The sequence below is a fragment of the Leucoraja erinacea genome, chromosome 10, assembly GCF_028641065.1.
Source record: "Leucoraja erinacea ecotype New England chromosome 10, Leri_hhj_1, whole genome shotgun sequence".
Lineage (NCBI taxonomy): Eukaryota > Metazoa > Chordata > Chondrichthyes > Rajiformes > Rajidae > Leucoraja > Leucoraja erinaceus.
The window spans coordinates 42,320,540-42,341,488 of record NC_073386.1 but is presented as its reverse complement, the minus strand read 5'-3'; the positions used below and the strand labels follow the sequence as shown (position 1 = coordinate 42,341,488).

The following is a 20,949-nucleotide window of genomic DNA, read 5'->3' as shown; positions in this document are numbered from 1 at the left end:
ACCACCCCCACCCGGGCGCTTTCCCTTGCAACCGCAAGAGACGCTACACTTGTCGCTTTACCTCCCCCCTCGACTCCGTTCAAGGACCCAAGCAGTCGTTCCAGGTGCGACAGAGGTTCACCTGCATCTCCTCCAACCTCACCTATTGCATCCGCTCCTCTAGATGTCAGCTGATCTACATCGGTGAGACCAAGCGGAGGCTTGCCGATCTTTTCACCGAACACCTCCGCTCGGTCCATATTAACCAACCTGACCTCCCGGTGGCTCAGCACTTCAACTCCCCCCCCCCGCCCATTCCATATCCGACCTCTCTGTCCTGGGCCTCCTCCACGGCCAGAGTGAGCAACACCGGAAATTGGAGGAACTGCACCTCATATTCCGTTTGGGGTGTTTGCATCCTGCGGGCATGAACATTGAATTCTCCCAATTTTGTTGGCCCTTGCTGTCTCCTCCCCTTCCTATTTCTCCATCAGCCCTCGGGCTCCTCCTCCGCCTCCTTTTTCCTTTCTTCTCCCCCCCCCCACCACCCATCAGCCTGAAGAAGGGTTTTGGTCCGAAACGTAAGAAAAAATAGGCCATCATGAATAGGCATCATATTTGAAGGTCAGCATCAATAGGCAGAAGGGCTAGTTTCTGAGTGCTATATGTTCTATAACAAAAGGAATGTATCTGTCAGGATTTGACCAGTGTAGCCAAACTAATATGCTGTGGATAGACCACCTGAAGGATAAGTTAATCAGGGCAGTTAGAGAAAGGGAAATAAGCAAGTGTTAGGGAGCTGAGGGAGCGGAACCAGGAGGTTGGCAGACCATATGTGGTCGAAGGCTGCTCTTAATCTGCTCTTCCCTGCTCTGTAGGTTTACAGATTGTGTTGAAGTCCATCATGAAGGCAATGGTCCCTCTGCTCCAGATTGGCTTGCTCCTCTTCTTTGCCATCCTCATGTTCGCCATCATTGGTCTGGAGTTCTATTATGGTAAACTGCACCATACCTGCTACACGGATAATGCAGGTAAGTGTCCTCATGGAAATCCACAGTCTTGGCCCATTACCATGCTAGAGTGCTGTAGACCAGTTCACAGATGAGACAGTATTGGGCCAGTCCCAATATAGTTTAGTTTAGTTTAGAGATACAGTGTAGAAACAGGCGCTTCGGCCCACCGAGTCCACGCCAACCAGCAATACCCACACACTAGCACAATCCTACACACTAGGGATAATGTACAATCTTTACTGAAGCCAATTAACCTACAAAGCTGTTCGTCTTTGGAATGTGGGAGGAAATCGGAGCACCCGTAAAAAAAGGTCGCGGTCACAGGGCGAACGTACAAACTCCCTACAGACAGCACCCAAAGTCAGGATCGAACCCATGTGTCTGCCGGTGTAAGGCAGTAACTCTTCCGCTGTGTCACTGTGCCGCCCCCATAGTTGCAATTTCCAACTTCCAATCATGACCACCCTTGAGAAGGCATTATATTTTGTGTAGCGTGCTGCTGTGGAAGGCACTGAAGAAGCATCCCTTCATTTGAGTACTGCCTAATGTTTTTCTCATTGACCCCCGCAGCGGCAGAAGAGCTGGAGTTGCAGTTTCCCTGTGGCACATTGGAGCCTGCCCGACTCTGCCCCAATGGCACCATGTGTTCATACTGGATCGGACCCAACGACGGCATCACCCAGTTCGATAACATCCTGTTTGCACTGCTCACTGTCTTCCAGTGCATCACCATGGAGGGATGGACTACCATCCTCTACAATGTAAGTCAATGGCATAGATAAACTTGGAGCGTTGTCCTTGAATATGGTCGCTAGCTTGTTATGACATGAGAGAAGGACATTTGGCCTATCAGGTCCATGCTGGCTCCCATCAGAGTAATCCCATCTGTTCCATTCCCCTTCTCCTTACTCCCTGCAGTCCTACGATTTACCCTCTTTCATCTGCCCATTTGCTCCCTTTTGCACTTGCCCACACCAAGTGGTGATTTATGCCAGCCAATTAGCCTATGAAAACATCCATTTGATATAAGATGAGATGGTGTGCCAGGGGAAAGATCAAGCAGTCAAAAGGAAACTATACAAAATCCACACAGCAACACCCAAGGACAGGATTGAACCCAGGTCCCTATGAGGCAGAGAGGATGTTGGATGCAGAATGAGAGGGTCACAAATTCAGAATTCAGGTTAAAACATTGAATGTGGCTGTAGAATTCTCCACATGCCAACAGTGGAGGACAAGTTGCTGAAAGGTTTTGAGGAGGGAGAAAGGATTCTAGATGCTGTGTTCATCCTGATAATGAGCATCCCAGGCTGTTACGTGAGGCAAGAGAACAATTGGTGAGACCCTGACATGTTCTTAAATCTCCGCTCGCCACAGGTTGTGCAGACTGGAGCACATCAACTGTGGTTCCCTTTATTCAAGAAGGCTGGCAGTGATAAGCCAGGTAAATGCAGGGCCGTGAGTCGTACATTAGTGGTGGTGAAATTATTGGTAACAATTCTTATTTACACTTGAAAAGGCAAAGATTTATTGGACACAATCAACGTGGCTTTGCTTGTGGGAAATTGTGTCTCACTTATTTGCATGACATTTTTGAACAGGGAAACGAGTATATGGATGGAGGTGCTGTGTTTGATGTTGTCTACATTGACTTTAGTGTCTCACTGGATCTTCACTTCACAGTGGACAACTTGGACAACAAAAACATGTACGTCAGGTGGTTGTTCATTGACACCATCATCCTCTCTGAACCCATCAGCAGACTCTGGGAACTAGGTTTTTTGCTCATCCCAGTTCAATTGGATCCTTGACTTCCTCATCGGCTGGCCTTTGGCAACAACACTTCCTCTTCAATGACCGTCAACGCACGGGCACCTGAAGCCTGTGTGCTCAGTCCCCTGCTCTGCTTTCTCTATGCCCACAACTATGTCGCCAGACACAGCTCCAATACCATTTTTAAATTTGCCGTCAATACCACCATCATTGGGCAAAGAATGAATAACGATGAGTCCGAGTACAGGAGGAAGATCGATAATCAGATTAAATGGGGCCAGAACAACAATCTTGCTCTTAACTAGAGCAAGACCAAAGAGTTGATAGTTGATTTCAAGAAGGGGAAAGCCAAAGATCCATGAACCTGACCTCAATGGCAATGGAGAGAGTCAACAGCTTCAAGTTCCTGGACATACATATCTCAAAATACCTGTCCTAGGCCTAGCTCATTGAGGCAAACACAAAGAATCCTCATGAGTGCTGCCGCTTCCACAGAAGCATGTCACTGAATACTCCATCAAAATTCTACAATTGCATGAGTACCTGGAGACAATCCACATGGTCTTTGGAAGAACGTACAAACTCCATCCAGACAGCACCCATAGTCAGGATCGAGCCCGGGTCTCTGGCACTGTAAGGCAGAAAGTCTACTGCTGTGCTGCTGTCCCAAAGTGGGTGATAGTGGAGGATTGATATTGTGATTGGGCATCTATGATCAGTGGTGTATCGCAAGGGTCGGTGTTGGAACCTACGATGTTGGTGATATACAATAATGAGTTAGATATGAATATAATAAGTGTGATGGGCAAGTTTGCAATTGACAAACAAGTTTGTGATGTTGTCCGTAGTGAGGAGGTTATCTTATGTTACAGAATAATAATGATCAGCTGGAATATCGGCTGGTGCAATGGCAGATGGAATTTAATCCTGACAAGTGTAAAGTGATACATTTCAGATGATCAAATAGGGGTAGGACATACACAACAGTGGCAAGGCCCAAGGGAGTATTGATGAACAGAAGGATCCTGGGGTACAAGATCCCTGAAAGGTGCAGTTTAGGCAGATTAGGTGGTGAAGTAAGTGGCCTTCACCAGACAGGGTATAAAGTATAAAGGTAGAAAGTTATTTGCAGCATAATGAGAGAATGGAATATTTTGTGCAGTTTTGATTGCCATGCTATAGGAAGGATATGGATCAGGAGAGTCATCGGGATGTTGCTTGGATTAGAATATTTCACATTAGAAGAGGTTGGAAAGGCAGGATTTGTTTTCCCTGAGAAAAGTACAGAGTTTATGTGGAGTAATATCAGATAGATAGTACCAATTAGTTTCCCATCTGGGTTGTATAAGTCATGTGGGCATGAATAAAGATGAGGAGGAGGAAGTTTAAAGAGGATCTGAAGGGGAAATCTTCACCCAGAAGGTAGTTGGAATCTGAAATGCACTGCTTGTGGAGATGGTAGGAAGTATGTGAGCAATTAGAATGAATATAGAAGTTGGGAGGTCATGTCGCAGTTATATAAGATGTTGGTGAGGCCACATTTAGATTATTGTGTTCAGTTATGGGTACCATGTTATAGGAAAGATGTTGTCTAGTTGGAAAGGGTACAGAGAAGATTTACGAGGATGTTGCCAGGACTCAAGAGTCTGTAGGGAGAGGTTGAGCAGACTGGGACTCTTTACCTTCGAGCGCAGAATAATGAGGGGCAATCTTATAGAGGTGAGAGGATTAATTCGGGTAAACGCACAGAGTCTCTTGTCCAGAGTAGGGGTATCAAGAACCAGACATAGGTTTAAGGTGAAGGGGGGAAGATTTAATTGGAATCTGAGGGGTAACCTTTTCACACAAAGTATGGTGGGTGTATGGAATGAGCTGCCGGAGGAGGTATTATTGCAACGTTTAAGAAACAGACAGGTACATGGATGGCAGACAAATATACTGGAGAAACTCAGCGGTTGAGGCAGCATCTATGGAGCAAAGGAAATAGGCAACATTTCGGGTTGAAACCCTTCAGACTGAAGAAGGGTTTCAACCCGAAACGTTGCCTATTTCCTTCGCTCCATAGATGCTGCCTCACCCGCTGAGTTTCTCCAACATTTTTGTCTACCTTCGATTTTCCAGCATTTGCAGTTCCTTCTTAAACAGGTACATGGATAGAACAGGTTTAGAGGGATATATGGACCAAACGCAGTATAGATGGGACATGTTGGCGGGTGTGGGCATATTGGACCTGTTTCCATGCTGTAAGACTCTCAGACTCCATGAGCCCTCAGCCTGCTCATGATCCAATATCCCTCCACATGGGATTTCTGGCTAAATATGGGTGTGAATGCTTCAACCTTTTCTTCAGCATTCCCCTCCTTGGCTCCACAATCATCATGGATGGGAATCATGCAGGAGCTTCCTCCACTCATTAGTTGTTTAAATCTTCTCTACCATTTCCGACAAGATATGATAGGACCACAGAGGGTTTTTTTCTTTTGCATGCTGATTTCACTGTTTACCATGCACAGAGACTTGCAATACAGCTTCACTAGTTGTTTTGGGCATCATGCCTGGTGCTTCTTTCAGCAAAAGCCCTCCTACACTCCTCATTATACAAGGAAATGAATAGTCATAGTAGAGTGCACTTTATGAACAAGAGCATTCTCCCAATCTTGCATCCCTTGATTTGAATATATTTAGCAATTTCTGTGTAGAGAATTCCAAAGATTCGCAGCTCTCTGAGCGAAGATATTTCCACTCACATCAGTCATAAATGGATGACCACTCATTTTCAGACTTCAACCCAGGTACCTTACACAAGAAAAACATCAACATCACCCATCGAAACAAAACAACCTTCCTCTACTTTATCAAATACCATGAGAATGGTGTCAGTTTCAATGAGAACACCTCTTGTTCTACAAAACTCTAGACAGATTAGGGGCGGCACAGTGACACCCCTAAAGGTAGGGTTGCTGCCCTACACCGCCAGAGACTCGGGTTTGATCCTGACTGCGGGTGCTGTCTCGACCAAGTTTGTACATTCTCCCTGTGATCACGTGGGTTTTCTCCGGGTGCTCCGGTTTCCTCCCACATCTCAAAATTCTCCTTACTGTGTAGGATAGAACTAATGCATGGGTGATCACTTGTCCACGTGGACGAAGGGCCTGTTTCCACGCTGTATCTCCAAACAAAACTAAATTAAACAACTAAACTAAACTAAGATCAGAACCAATTTATTTAATCTCACCTCTTATGATGAATTCACCTGGTGAACCTCCCCTATGTTCACTACATTACAAGTGCAGGGAGGCCAGGCCTGTACACAGTACTCCCTGTATCACCAGGGCTGTTTATAAATAGAACAGGATGTCTGCTCTTGTATTCAAATCTGCTTGTTGTAAAGGCTAACATGTTATTTGTCTTCTTAATTGCTCGCTGAGCCTGCATGTTAGCTGTCAGCGACTCCAGCATGAGGACCTCCCACAGAGCACCTTGCAATGTCAACAGTTAAAAATACTCCGCCTCTCTACGTTTCTTGCCAAAAAGGATGAGTGTTTTGCATCATGTACTCTGCACAATGTCTTTCTCTGTTCATTTATAACCTGTCAATATCCCCTGAAACATGTCTATCCTCCGGGCAGCATGATGGCACAGTGGTAGATTTGCTGCTTTACAGCGCCAGAGACCCGGGTTCGATCCTGACAATGGGTACTGTCTATACGGAGTTTTACGTTCTCATGACCTACGTGGGTTTTCTCTGGGTGCTCCGATTTCCTCCCATACCCCAAAGACGCACAGGTGTGTAGGCTAATTAGCTTGGTAAAACTTAATTGTCCCTGGTGTGTGTAGGATAATGTTAGGCGTGGTAGGCGTGGACTCGGTGGACTGAATCGCCTGTTTCCGCGCTGTACTTCTAAACTCTAAACTCATAAGCCAAACTGCCACCCAGGTTTGACTCATTGGTAAATGTGAATATATTACATCCAATGCCCTAATTAAAATCATTGATATGGACTGAACAGCTAATGTCTTATATTTAAGACATATATAGCACTTAATCAGGAAAGGTATTGAAAGATAGGGACATAAAGCGGGTAAATCAGCTTAGAGTGGATTAGTATACATGGACATGGAGATGGTGAGATGAAGAGCCCACTTCTGTGCCGTACAACTCTATGACGCTGACTTATCCAGATTCTACAGCCCACCTAAACCGGGGGCAATTTACAGTGGGCAATTTCCCTACCAACCCCACGTCTTTGAGATGTGAGAGGAAACTGCAACACCTGAAGGAAGTCCATGTGGTCACAGAGAAAAATGACAAACGTCATCAAACCCAGCAAATGGAGGAAGTAAAGGAGGGGAACGGAATGAGTACTTGGGGGAGGGGCAGCTGGGTAGATGAGAAAGAGTTGGGGGGGGTTAGTGACCTAAAATTAGAGAATTCAATGTTGGGTTGTAGGCCACGCAAGCAGAATATGAGGTAGTGTTCTTTCAGTTTGCATGGATTCACTCCGGCAGCAGAATTGGGTCTTTTGGCCCAACAAGTCTACTCCGCTATTCAATCACGGCTGATCTGTCTCTCCCTCCTAACCCTATTCTCCTGCCTGCTCCCCATACCACCTGACACCCCTACTAATCAAGAATTTATCTATCTCTGCTTTTAAAATATCCATTGACTTGGCCTCCATAGCCTTCTGTGGCAAGGAATTGCACAGATTCACCACCTTCTAAAAAAATTCCTTCTCATCTCATTCCTCAATCAATCAATCAATCAATCAATCAACCTTTATTGTCATCTTGCAAGCAACAGTTGTACAGTGCACAATGAAAATACTTTTCCCTGGGAATACCGGAACATCACACATGAAATTTAAAACATTTCACACATAATAACACTAAAAACAATCCAGTCCCTGATGGAACAGTATAAATAGTTAAAAGCAGGTAAAACAACAACGTTAAAATACAGTAAAACCAATCATAAAAATGTCCGGGGCAGCTGATTTGAGTGGCCAGTGCCAGTTATTAAAGTGGCCGTGCCAAGCCGCAGAATCAGGTGACTTTGAGTACAGAGTGACTGTTTAGCAGCCTCACAGCCTGTTGCAGGAAGCTGTTTAGCAGTCTTGTAGTCTGGGCATTGATGCTGCAATATCTCTTGCCTGATGGCAGGAGATCCAGGTGTGTGTGGAGGGGGTGCAGTTTGTCCTTAGCAATTCTCTGAGCTTTTTTTCAGACAGACTTAAGGAACGTCCATTAATTCTGAGGCTATGACCTCTAATCTTAGACTCTCCCACTTGTAGAAACATCCTCTCCACATCCACTATATCCAAGGCTTTTGCTATTAGGTACATTTCAATGAGGTCCCCCCTCATTCTTGTAAACTCCAGTGAGTACAGACCCAGTGCTGTCAAACGCTCATCATATGTCAAACAACTCACTCATTCCTGGGATCATACTTGTAAACCTCCTCTGGACCCTCTCCAGAGCCAGCACTTCCGTCCTAATATATGGTGCCCAAAATTCCTCCCAATACTCCAAATGGGGCCTGACCAATGCCTTATAGAACCTCAGCATTACATCCCTGTTTTTGTATTCTAGCCCTCTTGAAATAAATGCTACCATTGCTTTTGCCTTCTTTACTACCGAATTGGGTGTGGGAATGAGAAGGTGAATTGAAGAGTGGGAATATCTCAGATGTCCTTGGGAGCAGATGTGCTGAAACAAAGATATGAAGAGTAGAGTATGTTGTCCTAGCAAGAGGCAGGGTAGAAGGAGGTGCTGTCTGGATAACTATAAACAGTTTTATGGTAGTCATGTCAAATGTTTGTCCCCTTTGATGGAGACGTAGGCATTGACAAAGGGGAGAGCAGTGTAATATGATGATAGTGATAGCTACAGCTTAGATCATGGATTAATAGGATGGTCATGGTCTTTATTGCTGGGGTCAGCCCAGTGTGTGAGAGAGGAAAGCCTAACGGTGATGGGAGAGGTCACCACAGCAAGGGTGATATCCAAAACATGATCACCATTCCTATGGTCAAGACATTTTTTGATAATAGGTCACTGAAGATAGTTTTGTTTAGCTTAGAGTGTCGCCCATGAGTAATTGGGAAAGTAAGGAGGAGGCCTGAGATTTGCAACTGAATAAAAGTAAAGACTCATAAAGACATAGGAGGCATTATCTTTTGCTCAGTGTATTGACAAATCCTATAGAGCCTGGCTGTGTAGTGATTAATGCTGCAGCTGCACAGGTCCTGCAACCCAGATACTATCCTGACCTCACATGTTCCCCATGTGGAGTTTGTGCGTTTTCTCCATGACCACATGCATTTCCTCCAGGAGAACCAGTTTCCTAAACACGTGCTTGTATGCTAACTGGTTACTGCAAATAACCCTGGTGTTGGTCAGTGGCTAAAAGGAACCAATAAAGGGTTTAGTTTAGTATAGAGATGCAGTGTGGAAACAGGCCATGCAGCCCACTGCGCCGACCAACAATCCCTGTACACCAGCACTATCCTACACACTAGGGACAATTTACAATCCTTACCGAAGCCAGTTACCCTACCAACCTGTGCAGGAAAGAACTGCAGAGCTGGTTTAAATCGAAGGTAGACACAAAATGCTGGAGTAACTCAGTGGGACAGGCAACATCTCTGGAGGGAAGGAATGGATAACGTTTCGGGTCGAGACACTTCTTTAGACTGATGTCAGGAGAGTGGGCAGGACAAACGTATACATCTTTGGAGCATGAGAGGAAATCGGAGCAACCAGAGAAAACCCACACGGTCACAGGGAGAACGTGTAAACTCCGTAAAGACAGCACCTGTTGTCAGGATCAAACCAGGGTCTCTGGCGCTGTAAGGCAGCAATTCCACCGCTTGGCCACTGTGCTACACCAAAGTGTTGTGGCCTGGTATTATTGAATGGACTGTTATAGCCGAGGGTCTAGGTTGGTGTTCATTTTATGCCGTTTGAAACCAGGGTCATGGATCAGTGTCACTGTGGGGACCACTGTAATCCCACCTTGATCCTCTTAAAGTGAGTGAAACGCACAATATTGAATATACTTTGTTGGCAGACGGTGCCCATTTCAGTAGCACTGCCCATCTCCATCCCTGTTTCAACCTGCCTACTGTCCTAAACATCATCCAGAACTCTGCTGCTCATTTTGCATGTTATGCCAAGTCCCTTTCACTCATCACCTTGGAAGATAGGCCCTTTCTAAGCAAGGTGGTGAAATGTTAGAGGGGCAGGGCAAACAAATTGAATTGGAACTGTAATCAGAACAGCTATGATCCCACAAGGAACTGAGGGACCTACTCCCACCCCTAATTTGTATGTTTGTTTGCTGACTAATGCACCTTGACTAGTGGACCTCTCAAACTTAATTTGAGGGTTATGCCACATTCAGGCTGTAACTTAGAAGTTCCAAGAATTAGGGGAGGATGGCAGTGAAAATGGTCAACGGCAGGCTGGGAATGGGTAGTAGAGATGAGGATAGATGAAGATTCAGGAGTCCCTTCCAAAGTGATGTGAAGAGCAAGGGTCTTGCCATATTAGTGTAGGAAGGAACTGCAGATGCTGGTTTACACCAAAGATAGATACAAAATGCTGGAGTAACTCAGTGGAACAGGCAGCATCTCTGGATAGAAGGAACGGGTGATGTTTCAGGTCGAAATCCTTCTTCAGAATGAAGGATTCCTTCTATCCAAAGATGCTGCCAGTTTTGTTACTGAGTTACTCCAGCATTTTGTGTCTATCTTCTCTTGTAATATTAGCCTGGACAACACGGGCTTCACCAATCCCAGCATGACCGATGGATGCCGTGTGACTTTGAAGACAGATGTAAAGGGAGATTTCTTCTTGTACTCTGCAGACCGATGATGCCTTAGGGGCGATGTGGAACTGGCTGTACTTCATCCCGCTCATCATCATTGGCTCATTCTTTGTGTTGAACCTCGTTCTCGGAGTGCTGTCTGGGTAAGTGCACCACGTTCAATGATCCACGAGGGCAAAGTAGGTCATATATCATCAAGCCAGAGGATGGAACATTGCCCAGATATAGAATGCTGACTCAAAGCTGCAATTAGGGGTAAGCAACAGTTCATTTGCATCCATAGGTTTGGTGCGATGGAGCTTGGACTAACCTCCCATGAGCATGGCTGAGTGCTTAAGACCCAGGCAAGTGAGAGCCTCAGTCAGATGACTCTAGACTTTAGAGATACAGCATGGAAACAGCGTGAGCAATCACCTCATACACTACCACTATCCTACACACTGGGGACAATTTACAATTTTTACCGAAGCCAATTAACCTACACATCTGTACATCTTTAGAGTGTGGGAGGCAACCGGGGTACCCAGAGAAAACCCACTCGGTCAAGGGGAGAACAGACGAACTCCATACAGACAACACCCGAGATCAGGATTGAACCCGGGTCTCTGGCGCTTTAAGGCAGCAACTCTACCGCCGCGCCACCATGCCGCACTAACAGGACAGCACTTTCTGGCAATTATTTCGCATGAACTGGGGCAGTGCAAGGCAGAACGTTGCCATATCATTGTGAGGGCTCTACTCGTTATCCCTACTCGTTATTGAATATGCAGGATTTTTAGTGTGTTGCTAACTTCTGGTCATTATAGAATGTAAGCCACAACTAGGTGCGTGTAATGTCCATTAAAACTCTCCGCTCCTCGTTTTCTATCTCCTATGTTTACTCAGGAGTAGATGGAGTGTTGGTTTAGCATCCCATCTAAAGGATCGCACGTGAGGCAGTGCAGCTCTCCCTCGCTCCAACCAAATGGGCAAAAACCTCTAGAGACCTTACACCCATGTGACACCTCTTACATACCTGATGTTAAACTCATCCCCAGTAGCTTTAACCCTTGTACATCGGTAGATTGGAGAACACGTTCTAGTGGGGAGACAAAAACATAAGATTGACTGTCATAGAGCCAGCTGGGATTTTTTTCTAAACTCCATTACCCAATGAATGGCTAGAGTATGCCTTATTGAGTGGTTGATAAAAGATTGGGTGTGGAAATGGGAAGCTGGAAAGCAAATGAGGTTAATGGTAAGTGGACAATATGTTTAGTTTAGAGATAGAGATACAGTATGGAAACAGGCCTTTCGGCCCACCAAATCCGTGCCGACTAGCACACGGTTCCCTGTGCACAGTGCTATCCTACACACACTAGGGACAATTTGCAATTATACCAAGCCCAAACCTGTTTGTCTTTGGTGAGTGGGAGGAAACCAGAGATCCTGGGGGAAATTCACGCAGGTCATGGGGAAATATGTACAAACTCCATATAGACAGCACCCATAGTCAGGATCAAACCCAGGTCTCTGGCACTATAAGGCAGCAATCTACCGCTGCGACATCATGCCGCCCTTAGATTAGATGTTGATTGGAACTAATATGGACAGAGGGGTGCAGAATATTCTGGAGCATAATTATTGCAGTTGCACAGTCGTTTTATAAGTATATTATGATCAAATAGTTAACCAAGGAAAGAATATTGTCTGTTAAGGACAAAAGGAACAATTTGTGCATGGTGTGAGATAACGTAATAGAGATCTTAAATTAATATTTTTCATCTATATTCACTGAAGTGAAAGGCATTGTAGTTGGCAGATTTCAAGGAGGGAGAATGAGATACTTAGAGCATGCTAACGATAAAACGGGGAGGGACTAGATGTTTCAGTGGTCAAAAGTATATAAATCCCAGATTTAGAGGAGATGTATTCCAGGCTGCTATGGATGGCAAAACAAGAAATTCTGCGGACCTGATGGAGATGTGTTGCCAGGCGGGGAAGTGTGGTAAATCGTACGGAGAATAGCGATGGTAGAAAATAAATAGTCTGGAAGAATGGGCAGGAAAGTGTCAGAGTAAATGCAACACAGAGTTAAGCACATAGGTAGAATCCAGCAGAGAGGCAAGAAAGACAAAATGGCGCAATTACGCATCTGCAGCAGCATGAAACCAAGGTGATCATGTACAGAAATCTTTGAAAGAGGCATGGCCTGTTGAGGGCAAGGTTCGAGTCAAAGAGTAATTGAACAGGCCATTTGGACCATGGCTGGCCATGGAGTATCATGTATTCTCGTCCCACCCTCCAGCACTTGGCACATGGCCCTCAATGCAATGGTAATTCAGACGCTGGTCTCAATTCTTCTTTAATGTTGTGAGACCCTTTGCCTACACTGCTTCCTCAGGCAGTGTGTTCCCTATTTCAACCAAACTCTGGATGAAGAATTTCTTTCTTAAATCTCCTCTATATCCTTAATTCCCCTGGTTAAGGGAAAGTGTTTATCTATGTCTATCATCATCTTCTATACCTCAGTCATGAAGCACTCAGCCTCCTGTGTCCCGAGTAAACAAGCCCAGCCAAATCAGTCTTTCCTCCGAGCTGAAACGCTGTAACCGTAGCAAAATCCTGGTGAATCTCCTCTGCATCCACTCTAGTAAACCTTCTAAACCACCTCACCAGCCTGTGCTGCTGCCTTCTGGGATCTTTGGAAATACATCTCAGCTCCACATAAAGTCCTACGAACTTTCCATTCATTTTATACCGGCCTTTTTAGCCTCCCAAAATACATTGCCTCACATCTTAACAACCAAATGACACCTGCCGTTGCTCTGACTATCTTACCAACTATACATTATCATTCAGTTGCCCCTGACCATCCTCCTAGCTCACTAGACATGTCACCTTCACTAGACATGTCATACTCGACCACGCTAAGCATACCTCCTACATTCATCTTCAGATGGTTAATGTGTATAAGAAACAATGAAATCCCCAATCCTGTCCTGCAGTACACCAGTGGTCACATATTTTTGATTGCAAATGCAACCAAATGCACCCTGGATCGAGTGGATGTGGAGAGGATGTTTCCACTAGTGGGAGAGTCTATGACCAGAGGCCATAGCCTCAGAATGAAATTACGTACCTTTAGAAAGGAGAAGTGGAGGAATTTCTATTGTCAGAGGACGGTGAATCTGTGGAATTCAGTGCCACAGAAGGCTGTGGTGGGCAAGTCAATGGATATTTGTAAGGTGGAGATTGATTGGTTATTGATTAGTGTGGGTGTCAGGGGTTATGGCAGAAGACAGGAGAATGGGGCCACGAGGGAAAGATAGATCAGACATGATTGAATGGCGGAGTAGACTTGATGGGCCGAATAACCTAATTATGCTCATATGATTTATGAACTTATTCAATCAAATTAGTCATTTACAATCTCCCATTACTGCATTGGTCATAGATTTCAATTACAAAAACAACATTTGACCATCGCACTCCTGCTCACACAAGTAGATTTTGATTCATTTTGCCAAATTGCCCTGGATTCCATGTGGGACCTTGTCAAAGACATTAGTGAAGCCCAACTGCACAACATCCGTCTGCGTAATTATCTCTGAAAGATTCAGTGAATTTAGTCAGACAGCATCTCCCCTTAACAAAGCCTTGCTGACAATTCTTGACTTTGATTCTCTAAGTACAATTAATATCAGATGTTTTTCCCAACAATTTCTCTACCACTGTCTTATAATGAATTATATAGTTTAATTTAGTTTTGTTTATTGTCACGTGCACCGAGGTACAATGAAAAGCTTTTGTTGCGTGCAGACCAGTCAGCAGATGGACTATACATGATTACAATCGAGCCATTATTACAATCGAGTGTGCAGATAATCCAGTGTAGATAAGTGTGCACAGTGCACTTGATGTACATATCGTGAATAAAGGCACCATTCTTGCCATCCTCCAATCATCTAGCATTTCCTCTGCGGCCAGTAACAATGTTAAAATCTTCTCCCTTGCCTCTCAAAGCACCCTGAGATAGAACCCAGAACAATAGACCAGAGAAGAGGTCCTTCTGCACTGACCATGATACCAATCTACACTAATCCCATCTGCTTGCACGCCGTCTGTATTCCTCTATTCCCTACCTGTTCAACCATCTTACAATAAAAGTCAAAATGCTATTTGCTTACCTAACCACTTGTACTTGTCTGCTATCCTTTTGTAATTTGTATACAAGAACACCTAGATTTCTCTGCACTTGGCTTATTTGTAATCTTTCTCCATATAGATTTTTCTTACTGAAATGCACGACCTCACACTTTCCACAGTGAATTTCAAGTGTAATCGCAAGATACTCAACCAATCTATGTCCAAATATCATCATTACAACATTTCCCACCTATTTTCATGTCATTGGAAAACATGGATACCTTACACTCTCTCCACTGCACCCAGGTTATTGATATAAGAATCCCAAGAACTGATCCTTGAGGCACTCCACTGATTACAACTTTCCAGCCTGAAATATGCTTACTCACTTCCCCCAGATACAATTAACTATTTGCATTAACCTTTTAGTTTAGTTTAGTTTATTTTCACATGTACCGAAGAACAGCTTTTGTTGCGTGTTAACCAGTCAACGGAAAGACAACACCTGATTGCAATTGAGTCGAGCCATTCACCATGACACATGATAAGGGAATAACGTTTAGTGATATTAGTTAAAGTAAGAAATGTTGCTATATCATGATTACAATCGAGTCGAGATTTAAAAATGTGGAGCGGTTGTAATGTGTGATTGCAGATTCACTTCTGTGACTAGCACATAAATAGTCCCCTGGGTTGGACGCCATCTTGGTTCCTCTGTTATGTGACACCTTGTCATATCACAAAATTATGTTGACAGTTCGATCACATATAATCTCTCTAAATGTGCAGCTATTTCTTGATGAAAGATTCCAGCATATTGACTGACAGCACGTTGAGCTAATAGGCTATCATTATCTACTTTTTTGTCTTCTTCCTCATTGCCAAAGTTCCTGGAACTTTGTTGGTTTTGAAAGACATCAACCAATGGATCCATTGCAACATCAGATGCAGGCCATTGGAACTTGGTCATGTCTGCCTTAAGTAACATTAGTATTTCCAGTGGCCATCTCTCATGATATTGATTGTTATGAGTTCTCCTTGAAACTAGCCCATCAGATTTTCATGTTAATAAGTCATATGAACAAAATTAGGCCATCGGCCCATTAAGTCTACTACGCCATTCAATTATGGCTGACCTATCTCTCCCTCTCTACCCCATTCTCCTGCCTTCTCCCCATAACCCTTGACACCCTTACTAATCAAGAATCAGTCAATCTCACCCTTAAAAATACCCAATGATGGCCTCCACAGCCACAGATTCACCATCCTCTGACTAACGGAATTCCTCCTCATATTCTTTCTAAAGGTGTGTTATTCCAAAGCTTTTATTCTAAGCCTTTCACCTAACAAGATATTGTTGTGATTTAACTTATGGTTCAGCAACAAGAATAGCCATCTTCTGCACATAATAACTGTGATTCTGTCAATACATCAATGCATCATTGTTTTGATTCGTTGTGTATTTTTGTTCTTTGTTTCATGTTTCCTTATTTCCTATTTTTAATTCCCATTCTTACCTTCTGTCAGGCCTACACTTTTAAACACTAGAGAGTGACCATATTGCTCGTTTAATCACAAAATATGCTTTCTCCTTTTTCAGTTTGCTGATTTCTAAAATATTCTGAATTTTCTATCTCTCACTGATTTCTCACCATATTATGTTCATTTCTGTAAACCCAACGCCATGCGTCTTTCAACGTTCTTTTCATAGAAACCTTATTTCTAACAGAATGTGTGTAGAGAATTATGAACTATTTCTTGAGAAGTCTCCCACTACTAACCATCTTACCGTTTAATATGCTTTCCAATGCACTTCAGTCATTAGGTAATTATAATTGCCTTCATTTAAATTAAGGATATAGGTTCAGCCCTGAGTTGGCCATTGTCAGCCTGAATATGAAGTCCTATCATGTTATGATCACTCGTCCCTCGAGGGTCCTTTCCACCGGTACTATGAAATCATTAATTAATCCATTCTCATTACACAAGCCCAGATCTAATGCAGTTTGTTCCCTGGGAAACTGTCCTGAATTCATTCTGTTTATCCTCAAGCTGAGCTTCACCAATTTGATTTAACTATTCTATATGAAGATTAAATCCACCTAAATTATTATGGTAGGTTTCTTGCCCCCCCCTCCCCCCACACCCCATACTTCATACTATTTTGTAAATTTAGTAGCTGATTACACCCTCAGTATTTCTTTTATCTTTCCAGACTAGATCTACCTCTGTCTGGGTAAACATTCCTATACTAATCTCATATTTTATTCACAGAACTACTACACCTCCTTTCCCTTTCTACCCATGCTTCCGAAATGTCAAGTACCCCAAATTGTTCAGTTCCCATATTGGTCACATGCATCTCTGTCCTGTAAACACTATTGGCTTAGAACTATTTATTGGAGCGCAGGAGGATGAGGGGTGATCTAATAGAGGTGTGGAAAATCATGAGGGGAATAGATCAGGTAGATGCACAGAGTCTCTTACACAGAGTAGGGGAATCGAGAACCAGAGATCATAGGTTTAGGTGAAGGGGATAAAATGTAATTGGAGTCTGAGGGGTGGCTTTTTCACACAAAGGATGGTGGGTGTATGGAATGAGCTGCTGGAGGAGGTAGTTGAGGTAGGGACTATTGCAACATTTAAGAAACAATTAGACAGATTTTATATTTAAGTCTTGAAGGAACTTGGCCCAAAACATCGCTCATCCATTCCTTGCACAGATGCCGCCACACACACTGAGTTACTCCAGCACTTTGTGTTTTGCTCCTTATCTCAACATCCGCATAAATCTTTACTGCACTCATTTCAGATTAACAGCATCATTTCTAAAACAGAATTTTCAGCTTAATCAGATTCAGATTCAGATTCAATTTAATTGTCATTGTCAGTTTACAGTACAGAGACAACGAAATGCATTTAGCATCTCCCTTGAAGAGCGACATAGCAAACGATTTGAATAAATAATAATAAGTGTCCGGGGGGGGGGGGGGTGATTGGCAGTCACCGAGGTACGTTGTTGAGTAGAGTGACAGCCGCCGGAAAGAAGCTGTTCCTCGACCTGCTGGTTCGGCAACGGAGAGACATGTAGCGCCTCCCGGATGGTAGGAGGGTAAACAGTCCATGGTTGGGGTGAGAGCAGTCCTTGGCGATGCTGAGCGCCCTCCGCAGACAGCGCTTGCTTTGGACAGACTCAATGGAGGGGAGCGTGGAACCGGTGATGCGTTGGGCAATTTTCACCACCCTCTGCAATGCCTTCCGGTCGGAGACAGAGCAGTTGCCATACCATACTGTGATGCAGTTGGTAAGGATGCTCTCGATGGTGCAGCGGTAGAAGTTCACCAGGATCTGAGGAGACAGATGGACCTTCTTCAGTCTCCTCAGGAAGAAGAGACGCTGATGAGCCTTCTTGATCAGAGTAGAGGTATTGTGGGTCCAAGAGAGGTCATCGGAGATGTTGACTCCCAGGAACCTGAAGCTAGAAACACGTTCCACCTCCATCCCGTTAATGTGGATGGGGGTGTGCGTGCCGCCTCTGGACTTCCTGAAGTCTACAATGAGCTCCTTGGTCTTCTTGGAGTTAAGGGCCAGGTTGTTGTCAGCGCACCATGCTGCTAAGTGCTGGACCTCCTCCCTGTAGGCCAGCTCATCGTTGTTGCTAATGAGGCCAATCACCGTTGTATCATCTGCATACTTGATGATGGTGTTAGTACCATGTACAGGTGTGCAGTCATAGGTGAAGAGGGAGTAGAGGAGGAGGCTCAGCACACAGCCCTGAGGAACGCCGGTGTTCAGGGTGAGGGTTGAAGAGGTGTGCTTGTCTAACCTCACAGACTGGGGTCTGTTGGTTAGAAAGTCCAGTATCCAGTTGCAGAGGGAGGGGTCGATGCCCAGGTTACCGAGTTTGGTGATCAGTTTTGATGGAATAATGGTGTTGAATGCTGAGCTGTAATCGATGAACAGCATTCTTACATAAGTGTCTCTGTTGTCGAGGTGGGAGAGGGCGGAGTGAAGTGCCGTTGAGATGGCATCCTCCGTACTCCTGTTTTTGCGGTAGGCAAACTGATAGGGATCCAGTGTGGGGGGTAGGCAGCTTTTGAGGTGTGCCAGGACCAGCCTCTCGAAGCACTTGGTGATGATGGGAGTAAGTGCAACTGGGCGGAAGTCGTTGAGGCTTGCCGCAGTGGAGTGTTTTGGCACTGGCACGATGGAGGTGGCTTTAAGGCAAGTGGGGACAACTGCTTGGGCAAGTGACAGGTTGAATGTGTCAGTCCAGACGTCTGTCAGCTGCGCAGCACAGGCCCTGAGCACGCGCCCGAGGATGCCGTCAGGGCCAGCAGCCTTACGTGCATTAGTCCTACTCAGTGCCACGTACACGTCGTAGGGGGTGAGTGTGAGGGGTTGGTGATCGGCAGGTAGCACAGCCTTGATGGCTGTCTCTAGATTGTCCCTGTCGAAGCGGCCATAGAAGTGATTAAGCTCCTCAAGGAAGGAGGCGTCGCTGGATGTGGGGGTGATGTTGGAGGATCTGTAGTCCGTGATGGCCTGGATGCCTTGCCACATGCGTCGGGGGTCAGAGTTGTTGTTGAAGTGCTCCTCAATCCTGAGCTTATGGCAGTGCTTGGCCTTCCTGATGCCCCTCTTCAGGTTAGCCCTGGATGAACTGTAGGCTCGAGTATCGCCTGACCTGAAAGCGGTGTCCCGTGCTTTCAGCAGTAGCCTGACCTCGCTGTTCATCCATGGCTTCTGATTCGGGTATATGGTCACCTGTTTGAGGGAGGTGACACTATTGATGGTGGAGTTTATAAAGTCCAGAACAGAGGATGTGTAGGAATCAATGTCCGTGTGGGAGTCAAGGGTGGCCTGGGCTGCAAACGCCTTCCAGTCAGTGTTTCCAAAACACTGCTGAAATGCCATTGTTTCTAAAGCAAGGTGACCAGAACTGAACATAGTACTCCAAGTTCAGCCTCTCCAATGTCTCCCCTTCAAATCCAACTCCATTTTGCTCCATTTGCAAATGCAAGTGGGTTGCTTTTCCCTCCCCATACTGGCTCCATCTGTACAACACTCCTCCCTTATCTGGTTCCACCTAAACTGTTAGCCCTGTCCCGCTTCTACCCCTCACCTCATTCTACTGGCTGTCTCTCCTATGTGTTCTCAGTCCTAATGCAGAGTCTCGATCCAAAACGTCGATCATCCTTTTGTCTCCACTGATACTGCTTGACCCACACAGTTTGTTTCATGCACCGTGTGTTAGGATGCTGTGGCAGATCTTAAGGCATCAAAGAACATTTCCCATTAGATTTCAATGTTTTCTAGCTAGTGTAACCCGATGCTGAAATGACAGGTGGCAAGATGGTCAGCATGAGGTCTAACTCTTTGTTCTCTGTTCCCCAGTGAATTTGCCAAAGAGCGGGAGAGGGTGGAAAATAGGCGGTCGTTCCTGAAACTTCGGAGACAGCAACAGATTGAGCGGGAACTGAATGGCTATCGGGCCTGGATCGACAAAGCAGGTGACAGCTCAGAGGGACAGGGAATGGCAGATGTATTGTCACTGGACTTGCTCCACTTGCCCCACCTTGATAAGCCCACCACTCATTCCCCTCACAGGCCTGACCTAACTGTGCCTCTCTTCCTGTTAGAAAATAAATAGACTCCTCAGTGGATAGTTGTCAGTAAGATTTTTTTTTCTCTATTATTGTAATAGTCACAAAAGAAAATGATTCAAAAGAACTTTGCTTTTGCACAGTTTTTCCCTAGCTTTTTTAATAATGGCAGTGATGCAAAGATTAGCCTTTAATTGAATTCTCCATGGCAATGCTGGAGGGTTGGTAATAGCTTTTAGTCCTTCAATGTTCTGCATAAATCGCACCATCCAATTGTCCTACGAGGTCGTGTAAGAGAGAAAAAATACCAGATTGCAAAATATACTGATACAAATGCCCCCCGGGGCACCAAGGTGGACGGGCGAGGAAGGTGATGGCTGGAGGCCTGCAGCAGCCTGGGCTTGCCTGGATTGGACACTGCTCATATGAAGTGGAGCACAGACTGCACTGTGAAAATTCCACCAAAACATGGACGAATGGGGCAGTGATAATGTGTCCTATGTGTGAGTTGTCACATACTGATCTCCTCTCTCCTCTCCCTCTCCCTCTCCCTCTCCCTCTCCCTCTCCCTCTCCCTCCCTCTCTCCCTCTCCTCCTCCCCCCCCCCCTTCTCTCCTTTCCC

The 20,949-nt window shown here is 45.0% G+C and overlaps 1 protein-coding gene across 1 annotated transcript in view; it reads left to right on the top strand.

The window, feature by feature from the left end:
• LOC129701082 (probable voltage-dependent R-type calcium channel subunit alpha-1E) overlaps window positions 1-20,814 on the top strand; it is a 46,335-nt gene extending 25,521 nt beyond the window's left edge. Inside the window, exons 4-7 of the mRNA XM_055642043.1 lie at window positions 858-1,010; window positions 1,563-1,753; window positions 10,633-10,736; window positions 20,119-20,814. Of these exons, the coding sequence (XP_055498018.1) occupies window positions 858-1,010; window positions 1,563-1,753; window positions 10,633-10,736; window positions 20,119-20,374 (704 nt within the window). The 3' untranslated portion in view covers window positions 20,375-20,814. The remainder of the gene's footprint in view (window positions 1-857; window positions 1,011-1,562; window positions 1,754-10,632; window positions 10,737-20,118) is intronic.
• Window positions 20,815-20,949: the final 135 nt, after the last annotated feature.